Genomic DNA, 18,758 nt, shown 5'->3' on the forward strand with positions numbered 1-18,758 from the left:
CATTATGGTCTACGAATTCGCTCTCAATTATTTGGAATTATTTCTATACGAGTAAATACAGCTGTAAATTCCGAGCGTAATGATTAGTTACCCGTAATGATTAAAGGTGGATCGTAATAATTGTATTTCCTTTATAAAATTAACCGGTTAATGATTTCGGTTAATCGTAAACCGTGACGTTTTTTGTTCTTTAAATCCTTAATTTAATAGATTATTTTTGATAGATTGAGGCTAATAAACACCCATGGTAAAATAAAAATAGAATGTATTTAAGGAAGAATAAAAAGATTGATAGGTCACTTGATAAGACACGACACTTTCTTTAACACTATATTAGAAGGCAAGATAGAAGCGAGAAGAGGCCGCGGAAAACCACGAGCAAGCTACACACAACAACTGAAAGCGAAAGCAAATGTCGTGTCTTACAGGGACCTAAAGAACCTGGCCGAGGACCGAGAAAACTGGCGCATACTCCACCGACAAGAGCCATGCTCTTAAATTATGAATGAAAAAAAAAAAGATTGAAAAAACTGTAAATACCGGTTATGACCCCTGGATTGTTGTACCTACTCCTCATATTTGGCCTCGTGTTAGCTTCTCCTCTGCGCACGCCTCCTAAATATCCGAGACACCAATGTGCCGTGTACGGGAAAGACAAACACTAATACAAACTACCTATATGTTTTCCGAAACTTAATTAACTACGAAAAGTAATGATATTCTGTGGAGCTACACATGATATATGTACTGTGTGTACGGCCGAGTGCACAAACATATTTACAGGCTAACGTTCCAAAATAGTACACGATACAAGTGTGAAAAATAGGAAATTCGCAATGAGTGGCGATGAATTGCAAATACAAGTTGGCGATACATGTGCAAATGCAAATAGGTAATTCGCAACTCGTGTCGATTTAAAACACTCCCTTCGGTCGTATTATCGGTCGTCCTATTCGCACGTGTATCGTACAACGTTTTTCAGTACATATGGCCCTTTAAATTTTCAACATAGTTACGTAATGTGTAAATATATTTACAGTACATATGGTGCTACTTTCTCGCACTAGTGCGTAAAAGAGCACTTTTCGTGCATATATCGAAAGTTTAAAGGGCCATATGTACTGTAAAACTCCCTGCGGTCGTGTTTTAATTTATCGCCACTCGTTTCGAATTTCCTCTTTTCCGCACTTGTATTGTAAATAACTAATTATACAACCTTATTGTCAGTGTCTTAGGCGTAAATATATTTTTGGCTTGTAAAGATGTTTGTAAACTAAACTGTACTACCATTTCAGTTAACGTACATAAAGTTTCATTGATTGTATGAGATATGTACAGTTTAAGACAATTCGGGCTTCGAATTTGACGCCTAATGCAGATGTAGCTGTGCGGCCCCGTACAGATTTACTTACCGTACAGACCGCATTTTCACGGAAACGCACGGACGTGTTATGCTATTTGAGTCAGTCTCAGTACAAAAAGTACAGAGGTTGACTGAAGTAGCACGACAAATACGATCGTTTCAGAGTTTATTAATTTAGTATCAGTTGTTTATCTAATCGTCAAAATTTTCACTGTGGGTTTTGGATTATTTCGCGAATTGGTGGTTAATAGGAACAGTTACGTTAATTCTTATCCAACAGATACTAAGTTACTAACCCACATTAAGGCTACTTGTGTACCGAGCATGGTCAACACGCTAATGTAATGAAATCAGATGGTCTTAACAACAAATAGTCATGTTTATATTCCTACTTGTATAAAATTAGTGTCCAAGTAATTTATTCACAAAATTTTGTTAATGCACAATCCGAAGTATAATATCGATGTATTAATGAAGAACAATGTTATAAATTTATTTGCCTGGTTTTAGCTATTGTTTTGTAAATTGTATCTGCTTATGTTAATTTATGCTAGTTGAGCTTTAAATAAAACATATTTTATTACACGTTTTATAAGAGTTTTATTGCCACAAGCAAATAAGTCTGGACAAAAGACCTTCCAATGAAACAACAAAATTCAATTGTAAAAAATTTATTGTAAATAAAAATATATTGTATGTACCCGATTTAACATAAAATATAATTCGTTTAGATATCTTAAATTACCTATTCTACTTTAAACACATTTAATAAGTAATTGATTTACGTATCTATATTTACAACGAAGAGATAAGGTACCACTGTTAAATTGTATAAGACCTATTAAGAATTAAGTAATTTATAATATCATCACATATAATTAAGGTGGGTGATCAATAATAACTTAAATGTAATAACTAATTTATGATTAGTGCTGTGCGTGAAAACCACTTTATAAAAAGTTTTATTACAAAAAGGTAAAAAGTAAATTAATAAAATGAGTGACAGCATGACATTTGGTTTACAATTATACTAACTACATTAGACACATACAATTACATGTCTGTAAATTAAGCTAATACTTTTATGTCTTTGATACGAAATTCATATGTTCAATCTTATTAAAATTCGACACGTTTGCGTATTTGGATATTGAAAGAAATTATTTCAGTTAGGCTGAGGTTCAAGCATGGGTCAAGTTTAGAACATTTTGACAGGAGACGCCTTACATATTCTTTCTTCTCTGCCAAAAGTCCAAGTTCTGACCGTTTATAAAAATTCAGTCGGGAATGAAATACTACATTTTTTTCTGTTTTATTCGATCTACCAACGTAGCTGACGTTCACTAGGTACACCTTTATTTTACACCTTTCTTAAGCACATCGCCAGGGAGATATGAATAACGAAAAATTTTATAAGTAAAATGTTCGATAAATTAAAACAATTAGTGTTATATACCTACGTAGTACCTACAACCTAAAAAAATATATCCTCATTCTTCTTGTGTGATTCCGTATCAAAACGATAAATTCGCGTAAGTACATCTTAAATTATCATAAATTTATCACATTTGTTATGATGATATATCTACTCATATAAATAGGTATATTAACGTAAATTAAATACTGACACGGAAAATTATTAAATATGTTCTTTTATAAAGCTAAATTGTATAAATAACCCATTTAAGATTACTGATCACAATGTGTTTAAATTATGCTAACAACCTTATTTATCGCACACTTTAGAATTTGACTAGTTTCAAACTTGATCGCTTAATCGTACCGAGCCGACACGGGGATAATAAGACACACAGAGCGCTCCGAGATATCTTAAGCTGGGTTCGAAGCAAAGAGTAAAGTAAGTATATAGGTTCGAAGGCTGAATTAACGTATGGCTCCATGTAATACCATCTAGCACTACATTGAGCCATACGTTAAGGGTATTGTCAAACCTTATCGCTTTACAATGTATAGGTATTGCGTATTTTTCGAGGTTGCACATTCACTCGTACAGCGCAATCTAATTCAGCTGTCAATCCCACACCAACGATATTTTTCTCAGCTTTGGGCGTTCCTATTATGCCGCGTCTATGCTCCCGGTTTTATATGTGTAGATACCTAGACTTGTTTTAATTTATATCTCCAAATAACATTATTAAAGTTTACAAAAAGGAATAATTCATATAAATCGCATGCACAATGATACATTTTTTTTAATTATCTATAAAACACTTTTAATATGTACATATTATCCTAGTGGCATGTTGCACCCCTGTTTCCATGTTATTCGTTTACTTACATGGCTAAAGTCTACCGTCTCTAATGTTTCACTCCGTATCCTACGTGGGGGCCTCCTCGATTTGGTCAAGTATTACATTAACGCTAGCGTCCTGAGTTCTATTTAATAGAAAATCCAGATCGTTGGATATCTTGTTTAACATCCGGTCGGTCTCGGGCGATTCGTAGGCCTTGTTCCACTCCCTGTTCACCTGCTCGATGTCGGACTTAGACTTGGACTCGTCATTCAATATTTCCATGGAGGGGAGGGATATACTGGACGTGAATTCTTGATTTTTGCTAGATTTTTTTAGGCAGCTCTTGATGGGCGGCGAGGGTATTTTGGAGACGTCCGGGTTGGACTGAACACAGAGTGTGCAGTTTTCTTTGGCGGTATCGAATCGTTTTTCGGTGTAGGGTTCGAAGTCGACGGAGCAGGTGAGGAGAGGAGCGGGCGGGTCCTGGGGCGAGACGGGGGTGGCGTCGAGCTCGAGGCACACGCGCGCCAGGTACTCGGGCTGCGCGGGGTGTGCGAGGTGTGCGGGGTGTGCGGCGTGTGCGGGGTGTGCGACACGCGCCAGGTGAGCGGCGCGCGGGATGAGGTCGCACACGGCGCGCGAGTGGCGCTCGTAGCGATGCGGGCTCAGCACTGTCTCCTTGTACTCCACGCAGCGCACGATGTCCGCACGGCTGTCCGGCGTCGACTGCCGCCTGTTACATGCACATATCACTTGAGTCAAGTCAACTAAAAATATACGAAATCATTTAAATCTGCAAACTTATTCGTAAATAAAGGGTGACCGAACGCAATGAACATAATGAAGGTGCTAAAAAGTGTGCGGAGGTAAGCATGAGTTAGGAAAACTGCAGGATCTGCGTATATACGTGGGTGATACTGATACATCAGTATTATTATTTAATAGCAGAGCGGGACTTTGTTATTGTTTAAAGACACAAAAGCATGGAGACAATACAGCATGGAATGCCATCAGACTATAATTGGTTCGAAGGTGGATTAGGTTAAGCTACTCACTAGACAAGACGATCGCTGCAACGCCCAGTCGCAGATAAAATCATTTCTTAACGACGGGCCGGTTGCATGAGATATCGGGATGTGGAACTCTTAGAGGGAGGTCTTTGCTCAGCGGTAAGATGGCGCAGGCTAAGTAAACAAAATAAAATAATTTCAACAAAAACCACTAGTAATTATGGTTAAAATCAATACTAAAAAAATAAAACATGATGTTCAAAAATATAACTTGAATGATAAATAATGCCTATAATGGCATTAAGTCCGCCTGTTGTACTCTTTTAATAATCATAATCATTTATTTTTTTATGTGCAAAAAAGTTTAAAAAAAATAAACATAAATAAGTAACTTAGCAGTAGCACTATTGTTTTTTCACCTCAGCAGCTCGAACAAGCCTACTTTCGTCTCGTATCGTATCGTACATATTATAATACTTTTTTTTCTGTTTATTCTGTGTAATTCGAAATACATAACCTTTAATATGTTCTCACTACTGAGGTGAAAAATTATGTGTGCAACACGAGAGCAAAGTTATTTTACATCTCGTGTTTTTGAGTCCCTCGCAAGAAAAATCAACTTTTCTCTCTTGTTGCACAAATAACTATATCACTACATAGTATAAAACAAAGTCGCTTCCTGCTGTCTGGATATATGTACTCGTATGCTTAGATTTTTAAAACTACGCAACGGGTTTTGATGCGGTTTTTTCAATAGATAGTGATTCAAGAGGAAGGTTTATAATACGTGTGCATCAGCATTGCACCCGTGCGAAGCCGGGGCGGGTCGCTAGTAACTTATAAGATTAGTTTATCTTCAATAAATTCATCCTTGGTCACATTAAAACTACAATACAAGTTACTAGTTCCAAAGTTAATTCATGGAAGCGTTGGTGGTCTAGTGGTAAGGCACACACGCTTTTCACATTCAAAGAGTACCAATGAGATTGTTGCATACGAAATAAGTATCATTTGATATCTATCTACCAATTGTTTTTCGGTAATGGAAAACGTCGTGAAGAAACCTGACAGGTCCCAGTAAACCTTAGTTCACATCTGGGTTGGAAAGTAAGATGGCAGTCGCTTTTTAAACACTAGCGCCTATGTCAGTTCTTTGAATTAGGTTGCCGAATAGACCCCAGGCTCCCCAGGAGAGCCGTGGCAAAAATGCCGGGATAACGCTAGGGGGATGAGGAGGATGATGACAGACATTCATGATCGAGACTAGTACAAAGATACCACTTAGTCACTCTTAGCAACTCTTTTAACAGACATTGTTTTCCGACAAGATTCTTAGAGTCATGATTGATAGGTCGTGTAGAGATGAGAGTAGGTACCTGTGCAGTCGAGTGGGCGTCCCGAGCCCCGGCGCGGGCGCGCGCCAGTAGCCGCCGGGCGACGAGGGCGTCGGGGAAGACTCCAAGGTCCCCACGCCACCGCGGCTCTCCACCTCACCACCTTGCTTTATGTACACTGGAAAGGCAAACAGTTCCGTAGGAATAGTCTTTGAAATTGACAGCTAATGTAGATTGCACTGTACGACTTCATACATTATGCTTTAGCTCTGGTTGTTAAAAGTTGAACCCTTCCGCCGCCAACAACTCGAACCCCACCTGCCAGCATACGAAATTGAAGGAGTACGACATAAAACTTGCGTGGCGTGGGGGTGCCACGTAGCTTTTTTCATTGACGGCGAAAAGATTAAGATTGGTAATTATGGTGACCACAAATACACAGTGGTACAGCGGACTTACCAGCTACTTAAGCTGGTAAGTCCGAGGGCAAGATTTTTCTTCTTAAACTTAAAAAAAAACAATAGCTCTTTAATACCCACTTAAATGGCTGCCGTTTTGAACTTGTATATTAATGGGCCAACTGTATTTGGAATCGATATCCAAAGGTGCCAGCGGTCTACGAATGATTATCATAAACTCATATTACTAAACTAGAAAAGTAGATTGTCTTTGATTACTTACAACTAAGCGACGTATCGCCAGCAGGCGAGTCTTGCCATTCCCTAGGCTCGCCCATAGACAGTGCGCGCCTGGCTGATCGCAGGCACTCCTCGTCGCGAATTACGTAGCATATTAACATAGCGACGCCCTAAACAAAAACATTGAAGTTACTGTTAATATATCAATACGTTTTTAACAAACATTGAATTTTTCCTTTTTTATTGTGGAACGTACCACATTACAATTTATAACCTGTATATGCAGATGTCAATCACAATGAAAACAGAGTCGAGCCGGCTTAACACAACTATGGTTGTGTGGTCAGGAGGTTAGTCATGCGCCAACGCATGTCCTCAGAGGTGGTTAAGGTTGTAAACCTTGAAGTGCAGAGGTCGCTAGTGACGCAGTGTCACTTGCAATAAATAAATTCTCGGTGAACGACGGATGGTTCGCTGGCAAAATTGGTAATGCGTTGGACCGGCAATCCAAAGATGTAGATTCGAGTCCCACGTTAGCCAGAGTTGATCATCGTTGATTTTTTTATTGTGATAGGCATCTGCATATACAATTTATAAAACCATCAACGTACGAGTTTAAAGCAATTTCAGTTTATTCTCAGGACACCGGTTTTACATTTTTCAGCACTGGCCTGGGAGTCGTCGGCGTCACCGTCATTTTTACGTTATTAGTGTTATTACACACCACTTTATACATCATAATATGTGGCAGTGAAGTAAAGTTTTGTCTAGGGGTTTTCATCTTAACAATATTAGAGTAAAGTTGCGCTTAGGCAATGTACTATTCTATGGTGCACGGTGGTTTAGATCCTTTAGTTCTTGACAAGAACTCTACGCAGTTTTTGTTTAGCATCAGAGCCTAATAATAAAAAAAACTGTTCCGAATCATAAATCTTATTGTAATGACATGAAAGTGGTCAATGACTGAGGAGAATCGGTACGTACGTTGGCAAGAGCCGCGGCGGAAAGCGCAGCGACGTGCGAAATGCGCCGCTCGCCCGGCTGCGCGTACGCCACGCCCGCCGCTTGCGCTGCTGAAGTAGTTAGCAGCAACGCTAGCGTGTGTCGAACCACGCGCGTCCTGCATTACATAAATTACATTCTGAATTATACATAAACATTAATTAATTAAAAAAATTGTCCTTCTAACCTGATACTGATTTGGATTCTGTTTTACTTTATGGTTTAAAGCACTATATTACATAACACGACATAGTGTTGTCGTGATACGATGCGATAAAATGTCACCGCATCGTGAAAAATCACATGAAGACGTATGGCGTAGCAGGATACGCATGTTTTTGGAGTTACGATACCTATGCCTCAACCTGTGCTGGCAGCATTTCATGTGGAACAGGTAAAATAAGATAGTCTCAGTCTTATGGTAGTAGACGTGCCATAACTATTCAAAACTTGATTTTCTATTAGAACAGTTTGGATGAAACTGAAAGCTGTTAATTGCTTTATCGTTTGGTTTCAGCTGAAGTGACTGCCCCTAATTATTCATCAGTAAAAGCGATAGATTATCTGATGTAGTCTATGTTTATATTTTCTATGTGATGAAATATGTACTAACCGGTCAGCGAGGTAGCTCCGACGTTCGGCAGGAACCTTATGTGTGATAGTGCGTAATCGCAACGCAGCGCACACAGCAAGCGCGAGGCACAGCAAAGCTAGCAGCGCGCAGCCGGCCGCGCACACAGCTTGCGCCGCTGCGCCGAGTTGTAGAGGCGCACCGCCCCATAACCGCGCCGTCAGCCACGCCAGAGTGCACACGCCTGGAATAAAACAAAAAACCGGACAAGTGCGAGTCGGACTCGCCCAACGAGGGTTCCGTACTTTTTAGTATTTGTTGTTGTAGCGGCAACAGAAATACATCATCTGTGAAAATTTCAACTGTCTAGCTATCCCGATTCATGAGATACAGCCTAGTGACAGACAAACGGACAGACGGACAGCGGAGTCTTAGTAATAGGGTCCCGTTTTTACCCTTTGCTTACGGAACCCTAAAAATAACCGGTAGTCAGGTAACTTTATAGTAGGTATAAGTATAGTGTTTCCATTAGATTTAAAGCTGGTAACTTATTGCCAAGTTATTCAAAGACGTTTGAGCTAGAATTCGGTATACTTTGGTCATTTCGGTGACAGTGAGCTGATCTGATGATGCAGTCGGATGGTGTTCACAGGAACTTGTTGGTCATAATAGGAAAACGCAAACAAATGCAGACAGTAGTCAGAAAAAAAGCGTATATTAAAATATTTTGATAGTAACTTTTTTACTTAGTAAAAAAACTACACACACGCAGGCAGACCAAAAAGGAGATGGCGGGACGACTTGGACGCATTCTACCCCAAATGGTGGGAAAATGCCGATGACAGGGTCGAGTGGAGAAAACGAGGGGAGGCCTTTGCCCAGCAGTGGGACACCAAAGTAGGCTAATAAATTAAAAAAAAAACTACTAACTTAAATTTTGGCAATAATCCTTTAGGAAGCATTCTTCACAATTTGTTTTAGTTATTTGAATTATATTGTCCACACCGATCAACCCGCATGTTTAAGAAGCCTGTCCATACCTGCTAGGAGCCCCACGGACGGCGCCCGTTGCTGACGGCCGGCCAACTCGGCTTGCAGCAGCAGCGGCTGTGCGCACAACGCCGCGCAGCCGGCGCACCAGCACGCCGCGCACACCCAGCCCAGTGCGCCCGGGCATGCTTCATCCTGCAAAAAACTTAATTAGCCTGTCTCGTGTTTGATTACTTACGGTAAGCAGGTTGATAAGTAGTGTTTTTGAAGTAGGATTGTAGCGCGATAACTGTCCAAAGTTAGGTCCGTGTAGAACTTAGGATAGTGGCGCTGCGTAGCTAGACATAAAACTCCAAAACTGCTTAAAACTGCTTCTGTAGCATAAATTACGCTGCGGAATATTTTTCTCTATGGTCTTAGCAGAGCGGATAGCATTCAACAAAACGGATAACAACGCCATCTCGCTCGAAGCTAACTCCATATCTTAAGACTGTGATTTTTTTAGTTTCCCATATATCCAATAATCTGCCCGGCCCAATATCATTTCCAACAGTGCTAAAACCGCTACAAAGTAATGTCACGGATTTAATACAAACCTCTCCAGTATCGCACTCGAGTAACGCAAAGAGCGCTGCGGAATGTGTTCCTGCTGTGGCCGCCTTCAGTAGCACGGGTAGCCGCGCCTTCCTCCCCGACGCTAGCCCCAGCACCTGTAGCGCTGCTGCCGCCAAGCACATGGCGCCACCGAGGCCGACTGTGATCTTCACTATTCCACGGAGATCTTTTTCCACATCAGTCTGAAATGGATAGAAATAATACACTTATTAAGCTTACTTAGTAAGCTCAAAACTTTACAGCTGAGTAGTCTATCCAAAAGTTATAAGAGTTATAGTAGTAAAAAAGAGTAGAAATTAAAAAGTGGCAACACTGTAGTGTCGTCCCTTTCAAATAAATCTAAGAAAAACGGGACGACACTGGTGTTGTCACGTTTTAATTTCTACTCTTTTTTGCCCGACAGTAACTTGGACTCTGCTGTTACGTCTAGAAGATTTGCCGTGGGGGACACAAGACATGCAAAGCTTTGCTTGTCTTGTGCTATCAGAAGAAACTTTTAAAGAGTCTTCCAGAGAATAGCTACTCGTAAGATTAGCCGGCTTATTTTTATCACAAGCGCCACACAATGGCCATCCCCAGTAAGTCCAAATAATCCGAGACCTTCTTGAGCAGTGAGCCGCTGTACATTCCGAATTGGAACATGTTCTTACAGAATTTAAAAAAATCCACCTTTTAAAAAGTTGACGTCAAAACTTACTAGAGTGGACCTAGCTATGGTGAACAACGCATAAGTGCCCAACCCTCGGCAGCGGCACGTCACATGCGTAGGCTCGGTGACTCGCACTTCGCAAGCCTTTGTGCTCCACGCGCGCGGCTCCTCCACCGTGCGTACGCCGCAGGCCAGCTTCGATGCTGATAAAGAAAAAAAAACGGTCGGTAATTTCTCTGGTTTGAAGATTGTGGAACAATAGTAGTTTATGTTTATGCATACAATAGTTTTTCTATGAATCATACATAGCCAATATATGTACAAACAAGTCAAGTCACTGTCCATCGGCAGTCACTTGGAGGCCGTGTTTTATTTATAGGGCCTTTATTTTAAGTTTATTTATACCTAGTTTGTATTATTATTTTTAAGCCTATTTGTATTTGTATATATGTAACCCTAATTGCTGTTATAATAAATTAATACCTATTTATAATTAAAATATATGTACAATACAATACAAATCCTCTTTATTGCACAACCTCAGAATAAATGTACATGAAAACACAAATAATACATGAAGACAAAGGTAAACAACAGGCGGCCTTATCGCTAAAGAGCGATCTCTTTCAGACGACCTTATGTAGTAAGTGTTATCTAATAATTATTGCAGCTCACTAAATTGTCGCATGATGAATATTATAGTCCTCTAAATCGTTATATAACGAATATTGTCCCATCATTATAAATTGTGCCATTATAGTTTGATCTACGAAACGTCAAATTAATGGTTAAATAAATGAAGATTAGGAAAATTATTAGAATATGTCGATAATGAATATTGAGTGACTCACCGACGGCGCTGTAGTTATGCACGTGCGTGAAGAGCAGCGTGACGGTGTGCGGCAGCGCGCGGTCGACGCCGGCGCCGGCGCCCCACAGCTGCGTCTGCGGCGACGCCTCCAGGAACTCCATCTCGCGTCCGCTCCTACAAGTAGATCCGCTACAACTGCGCCCGGATATCGCCTCATTATTACTAATAAATCATACAAAATTAATGCAGTGGTTAATTTAATGCAAATGAATGACAAAATAACATATACTTTGAAAATAATTAAGATAGGCATCAAGAAAACGTAACCTAGCTCCTTTTAAAATTTAGGAATCTATGTGGTTAATTTACCAAAGAGTTAGCAGTAAGTCTGGTTATCAAAAAAATTTTTTTACCTCGGCGTCCTAATTTTGTTAGGCTATTCGAAATAGATAGGTACAAAGGTACATGGTGAAGAGGATTGCCTCACGGCGCCCCTATCTACTGTCTACGGCGCACTGGGCGCCGCGTCGCACAGTTTAGGAACCCCTGTGTTAGACAATTCAGTGACAACAAAATATATGCCAGTGTTCAGCGCCATCTACTTCAGTTGACAAACTCGAGCCGGGTTTTTTTTTCTTAGAATGTACAAACTTCTACAATTAATAAACCATTCGTATTTACGTATACTTAGATCGGTAAATAATGTTAGAAATAACTACAACTTACTTGAACTCAATAGACCTGCCCAGCGAAGGCAGCCGAGTGCCAAGGTTGTAATATTGAATGGCTATAACTGACGCATTCCCGTTCCTTCTCACCAGCTCTACGCCCACTGAAATATAATGAATTGTTATTAGCACCTACACGCTACAAATTTGGGAGAAAACAACGACACAATTTTATATGATTATTTCACTATTGTATACCACACTTTTTCTATGAGTCAACTAAAATAATACATAAGTACTTTTTCTACTATGTACCTAAATAATTAGACCTAAATTAGGTAAGTATCTCAATAGATAAAAGAATAGAAGATTTTGTTCTTTCCTTTGGCTTTGTTCTCTTGACCGCGGCGAAACGTGATTGGTCAAATTTATTATAGTGCACTAAAGCATTTCGTAACGAAGTCATAGTGAAAATGCGATTATAGTTTGGTATACGAAGTCTTAATCCAACCATTAACCTTTTGAACGCTTTATGTCATAAACACAAACATTACTCAAACGCCAAGCTCCCGGGTGGAAGGGGGCTAATTAATGTAAACCTTACTGGAAAGTGTGAAGGTTACTTTGACAGCGTCCGCCATAACACCTATAGTTGTCCTTGGCGCTGTGGGCACGACTAGTAACGACACCTTTAGGGGTTCTTGGCGTTCAATGGGTAATAGTCGACGAGTAGAAAAAAAAATTACTTCGAATTTTTCAGCGATTAAATAGTTTAAGCCTTTCAGTAGTTATTAACCAAGTGCGCACTTAAACACTAGTTAAAAGACTTCCTTCTAACCTAACACTTCTTCCCTGCGTCCAACCTGTGGTTGTCGGAGCCGGTCATCACGCCTTACCAGTATTTTATACAATCGTGATATAATAGAGAGCTTTTCAGTCGAGTACCGTGTTTAAGCAACGAAGCTTGCTGAGTTGCTTAAGTTAAGGTACGAGATTGAAAAGCTTGATTATATCACTATTGTATACAATACTTTTTCTACGAGACAAAAAAATTATAGTTTCAACTAGTAGAATCATATACTTAGGTAAACAAACCAAAAGTATACAGCTAATTAAGATACGCGAGCTGCCGCGGCCCGCGATACCTTCATACTCGTACGCGCCCCGGCCGCGGCCGCCGCGGGCCCGGCGCCCCCGGCGGGTTGGTCAACGACACCTCCTCGTAACTCATGAGGCCCTGGTACCTGCTCCGCGCTAAATTCAATTTTAAAACAGTTTTTTTCTCGATTTTGGCCACCGTAGCCTATGGAGATTAACAAGCAACGCTAAGCGGTTTTCGTAGGATATGGATGTTGCTATATGAAGGGTGTCACATGCGCGTTTATGAAATATGAAGCAATTGTTGGCCACCCAATCACAAAGCAGATGCGACGCAGCAGCGTGTTTAAGTAGGCTAATTTGCATTGAATAGACTTGAATAGAGTCTCCTTAAACAAGAAATATTTTACTGAAATGTATGAAGTTCTATTTTCAAAATTTTTATAATTGACTAAACCGTATCGATAAAATTCTTATGCTTGAGTCGGAAGTGCCATAGACTATTCAACGTTGAAAAGAGTAAGGTTGTAGTGTTGCATAATAATAAATATAAATAAAAAGCCTTTTTATTTTCTTATCAACTACTTACAAACTTGGTAACACTTGATATTGTTAATTTATTTTAATTAATATATATATGTTTACTTTTTAAAACTTATTTTACTCGGTTAGTATAATTATTTTACTTATTTTTATGTTTATGTATTTAAAACTAAAAGTTGATAGAAACCCCACTTTATTGGGTAAAGGCCTCCTCCAATTTGTTCCACTCGTCTCTGTTTTTTGCCTTATTTAGCCATCTTAGACCGGCCGTAGCTACTATGTCGTCGCTCCATCGCTTTCGTGGTCGTCCTGCCTTTCTTTTTACGTCGGGACCTTTCCATAGAGTCGCTTCTTTTGTCCACCGTTCATCTGTGTATCTTGCTACATGGCCGGCCCATCGCCATTTTATTTTAAGTGCATATTTTAGTGCATCTGTGATTTTCGTTTTGTTTCTTATGCGTTCACTTCTGACTTTATGTATTTTCCTTAGCTTTAGCATGCTCCTTTCCATCGCTCGTTGGGTAGTGGTTATTCTGGCTTTCGTCTTTACCGTGTGACTCCAGGTTTGGCAGCCATATGTTAACGCCGGCAAAATATTGGTATCCATCACTATTTTTTTCATGTGTAATGGGTAGTCTCCTTTAAGAATCTCTTTTAAAGACCAGTACTTTTTCCAGCTTAAGGCTATACGTCGTTCTATTTCGTCTTGTGTATTGTCATTGCTAAAAGAAACTTCTTTTCCGAGGTATATGTAGCGCTCCACGTATTCTAGAGTCGTATGTCCCAGATTAATTGGTTGTTGGAAGCTATTTGTCATAATCTTTGTTTTGCTCTCATTCATCTTCAATCCTATTTTCTCGCTTTCTTCTCTGAGGGAGTTAATCATTATTTCTAATTTTTTGCTGGTGGAGGCGAGTAGAACGATATCATCCGCGAACCTGAGGTGGCTTAGGTATCTGCCATTTACTTTTATTCCCTCCTGTTGCCATTTTAGCTTTGTGAATATGGTCTCTAATACGGCAATAAAAAGCTTCGGTGAGAGGGGATCCCCCTGTCTCACGCCTCTGCATATCGAAATAATATCTCCTCTCGCTTCCAGTTTTACTCTACTAGTGCTATTATTATACAAGTGTTTTAGGACATTAATGTATTGGATATTTATTTCGGCTTGGTAGAGCGCTTCCCAGATAGAGTCGTGGGAGATGGTATCGAAAGCTTTCGCGTAGTCGATGAAAGCCACGTATAAAGGTTGCTTAAATTCTCTATGTTTTTCTATTATTTGTTGCATCACATGAAGATGATCCGTTGTTGAAAAGCCAGAGCGGAAACCAGCTTGCTCTATAGGTTGAATGGTTTCTATTTTAGCGTTTATTCTACTTAGTAAAATTGATGTGAACAGTTTATATATAGTGGATAAGAGGCTGATCGGGCGATAGTTAGCAATATCTTTGGAGTCGCCTTTTTTATACAATAAAACTATTTCAGAGCTTTTCCATTGTGCTGGCGCTTCGCCTGTGTCTAGGACCATATTGAAGAGCTTTGCCAAAAACGGGGTAAGTTGGGATTTTCCAAGTTTTAGAGCTTCGTTTGTAATACCGTCCGGCCCCGGGCTCTTGTCCATTTTTAGTTTTTTAATGTGAGATAGTAACTCTATTGACTCTATGGGCTTAATGGTTTCGTATTGGTTTGTCGCTCTAGATGGTTCGATTTCTTGAAAGCTTTTATTTTTTTGGCTGTATAGCTCTCTATAAAATTGAGTTGCGTTGTTTATTATGTCTTTTCTTGTTTTTGTCTCTTTGTCGTTAGATTTTAAGCTTTGTATCCAAGTTTTTTGAGTATTCAGCTCTTTAAAAGCTCTTTTTGTGCTTCTATAGCATTTTAAGTTTTTCGTTATAACATTTTTTCTGTAGAGCTGGTAATCTTTCCTTAACGCTTTACTAGTCATTTTAAATATTTGACTGAGTTCTTGTTTAGCTTCTTTTGACTTTTGTTGCATTTTAATTAATTCCGATCTTCTTTTAATTAGTTCTTTAGTTTTTTGACTTATGATTCGATTTTCTCTTGTTAAATTATTTTTATTATTTATTTGTAAGCTATTTTTGATGGCAGTTTCTATTGCGTCGTAGAATGTTTGTAGTTGTGAGCTTTTTGGACAGGTATAGAGTTCTTGTAAGTTGTTTTCTAAGTTTTGCAGATATAATTCGATCTCTTTATCCGTTTTAGGTCTGTTACTTGTAGATTTGTAGTTAGTTCTGCTCTTTTTCATAGCGTTGTTGATTTTCCAGGTAGCTCGTACTAGACGATGATCCGACGGAAATGCCACGTTGTTTAGAACTTCTATATTTATTACGTTTTTTGGTTTGTTTGTTAAAATATAATCAATTTCGTTTTTCGTTTTCAAATCAGGGGAAATCCACGTCCATTTTCTTTTGTCTTTCTTCTTGAAATATGTGTTCATGATCTTTAGCTTGTATTCGTTTGCGTATTGTATTAATATTTCTCCTCTTGCATTCCTTTTCCCGTAGCCATATTTGCCCATAATGGTATCTTCATTTTCTTTTGGTAGACCGATCTTTGCGTTAAAGTCTCCGATGACGATCAGTTTTTCACTAGCGATCTCGTGTGCCTGTTCTAGCGTTTCGTAAAAGCTGCTGATTTCTTCGTCTGTCGAGCTTTCCGTGGGGGCATATACTTGTATTATAGAGAGTATTTCGTTTTGATAGTTCAATTGCAGAAGTGCTACTCTGTCTGAGAAGCCCGTAAAGTTGAAGATACTGTTTTTATGTTTTTTGTTTATTAGGAAACCGACGCCATGCGATCCCTGTGTTTCGCCTTTGTAGCAAAATATATAATTATCCATTTCTTCTATACAGCAGCCCTTTCTTCTCACCTCTGCTAGGCCTAGAATATCAAATTGTATCTTCTGTAAGGCATGAGTAAGTTCGATCATTTTTTCTGTAGATAGTAGTGATCTGACGTTATATGTTGCAATTTTTAAATACTGTTCGTAACTTTTATTTTTGATTGGAGGGTTGTGGTCGCTGTCCCCACGGTGACCAGCCGGCTTGGGGAACTTTAATGTTTCTTTTTTGTGTTGTTCGTTTTGGAATGTAAAGGATTTGTGAGAGAGGCCTTTTAATTGCTATTCGGAATCGGTGTCCCTATCAGCTCTACTTTGTAGTGTTTCAAATTGTATTTTGTCTCTCCCCAAAGTAGAGCTCGAAGTATCAGAATTTGACATTGTAGGTTTTTGCATGTAAGATGTAATATCGTATGTTTTGTTTTTCTTAGTAGATCGGTTGTTGACTCTACATGTTTTTTCGTTTGTCGCATTGTTTCTGGGACCTTCCGGGGATTCCGACAAAATTCTTTTGGCCGGTTTCTTCTTGTAGGCAGCTGTAGAGTTGTTATGTTTAAGTGCGATAATTTTGTCGTGTCTCAGTATCACCTTTTGCCCTTGTTCTCGCTGTTTTTGTAGCTCTTCTTGAAGCTCCTTACGTTTTTGCAGTACTTTTTTTGTGTAGTCTTCTTTGATATATATACCAGTATTTTGTAGCGATTTTCTTCCCTTAAGAATTTCAAGTTTTCGGCCGATTGTTGTTAAAGTGACCACGATGGGCCTAATTTTTTCGTTCTTTCTTCCCATTCTTCTTGCGTCTTCTATCTCTCCCGATAGACATCCGCTTTTCATAGTGTTGTTGAAGATATCCAAAATAAGTTTTTGCAGGCTCCAGTAATTGTGTTCTGTTTCTGGGACGCCGAATAATATGATGTTTTTCTTCTTGATTTGTTTTTCTAGGTGCTCGATCGTATTTTCTTGTTGTTCAATTTTTTTGCTTAATTCCGTTGTTTTTGATTCCATAAAATTGAATTTTTCGTTAATGTTTTGGTTGATTGAGGTTGTAATATTTTCTTCCATGTTTTCAATACTTTTCTTTTGTTCGGCCAGATCTTTTTGTATTTGTTTTAACATATCCATAATGTGATTCTCCATAATTGACGAATGTGCCCTCTAGCGTGGAGTAGTTGCGCTCAGAATGTTACGTCGTTACGTATGTCTACTCCGCTACTCGTCCCTAGATGGCGCTGTTGTCAAAATTTCTTCAAGGTGACCTGTGTTTGTTGCTTATATCATTTAATATAACCTCGCAATGATATTTAGGTCGTTCACTTCTCACTTAAAACACTGTTTTTCTTCTTGTTTGCACTGACTGACCTGTGATGCTGCCGAATAGGTTCTCAGTGTAGGTTTTTTCTCACTAGTTCACTTGAATTTTTTGTCCGTTGGCGTAATTACATTTTTGCTATTTACTTCATTATCCTGCCGAATTTTGATTAACGAGCAATTACACCGTTGTTTCGACACCTCTTCTTTAGGTATATTCACTTTCCTTGCACTTTATTTGTGTTTAAATAATTTTAATAAAGTAAATACGTATCAGCTGATGTGTATACGAGCACACTAGCGCCCTCTATCTCTAGTGTTGCATATGAAGTCGTAATACACAGATTATACTCGACGAGTAGAAAAAATACATTGTGTACCTACTGAGAAAATAGTAGTGTACCGTACCTGAGGCGAGTAGCCATTCCTCCGTACCGGTGCGCTCCGCATGCATCTTGAAATGTGCAGCGTTATCTTCCAAGACGGGGCTGGTTTTCACGGAGAAATGGTCAAAATGGTGCAGATGGAGGTCGTGATTGTCTCGCATGCCTGCGGCGTCTGCGATGGCGTTTTGTAGCTCGTATATTTTCTGGAATACAATATTTTTCACACCACATGCTCGACAAAGCCGGATTATATATCATATAAACCTCACCGAAAGCAAGACATTATATCCCTTGGCTTTAGCCGGGTTATAATGTTGTATGGAATTTCATAATCCTTATTGTTATGACGATAAAGTCTAATTTCGTTAAGCAAAATGTGTTGCATCCGCCTGCGGCCAGGTAATTAGCGGTCATGGCCAACTCGATTTTCGAAAACCGAAGCCGCGGCCTACTAGATTCGCACGATCTTCATTTGTTAAATCAAGAAGGCCACGCCGGCAGAAACAAGTTGCTGTAAGCCTGTTTTTTATTGTCTCGCATAAGGTGAGAAAAGTAGAGTATATACCTCGGGAATAAAACTGTTTTTGTCCTGGGCGCTTGAATCCTTCACTGCACTCAGGACTCAGTCTTAATTCCCTCGCTTCGCTCGGGAATTAACTC

The 18,758-nt window shown here is 39.4% G+C and overlaps 1 protein-coding gene across 4 annotated transcripts in view; it reads right to left on the reverse strand.

Moving 5' to 3' along the window:
* Positions 1-2,018: 2,018 nt before the first annotated feature.
* Positions 2,019-18,758, reverse strand: part of LOC134748443 (uncharacterized) — a 461,636-nt gene continuing 444,896 nt past the window's right edge. Inside the window, exons 16-27 of one of the 4 annotated variants that reach the window (XM_063683232.1) lie at positions 18,121-18,301; positions 11,965-12,070; positions 11,279-11,412; positions 10,476-10,630; positions 9,760-9,960; positions 9,214-9,358; positions 8,216-8,417; positions 7,585-7,720; positions 6,644-6,770; positions 6,005-6,140; positions 4,674-4,802; positions 4,212-4,351 (exon numbers count right to left, since the gene is read on the reverse strand). In XM_063683232.1, the coding sequence (XP_063539302.1) occupies positions 4,721-4,802; positions 6,005-6,140; positions 6,644-6,770; positions 7,585-7,720; positions 8,216-8,417; positions 9,214-9,358; positions 9,760-9,960; positions 10,476-10,630; positions 11,279-11,412; positions 11,965-12,070; positions 18,121-18,301 (1,605 nt within the window). In that variant the 3' untranslated portion in view covers positions 4,212-4,351; positions 4,674-4,720. Of the gene's footprint in view, positions 4,352-4,673; positions 4,803-6,004; positions 6,141-6,643; positions 6,771-7,584; positions 7,721-8,215; positions 8,418-9,213; positions 9,359-9,759; positions 9,961-10,475; positions 10,631-11,278; positions 11,461-11,964; positions 12,071-18,120; positions 18,302-18,758 lie in introns of all 4 variants that reach the window. The other 3 variants (XM_063683230.1, XM_063683231.1, XM_063683233.1) reach the window with 3 other exon arrangements.

Source organism: Cydia strobilella, chromosome 16, assembly GCF_947568885.1.
Source record: "Cydia strobilella chromosome 16, ilCydStro3.1, whole genome shotgun sequence".
In the NCBI taxonomy this organism is placed as follows: Eukaryota; Metazoa; Arthropoda; class Insecta; order Lepidoptera; family Tortricidae; genus Cydia; species Cydia strobilella.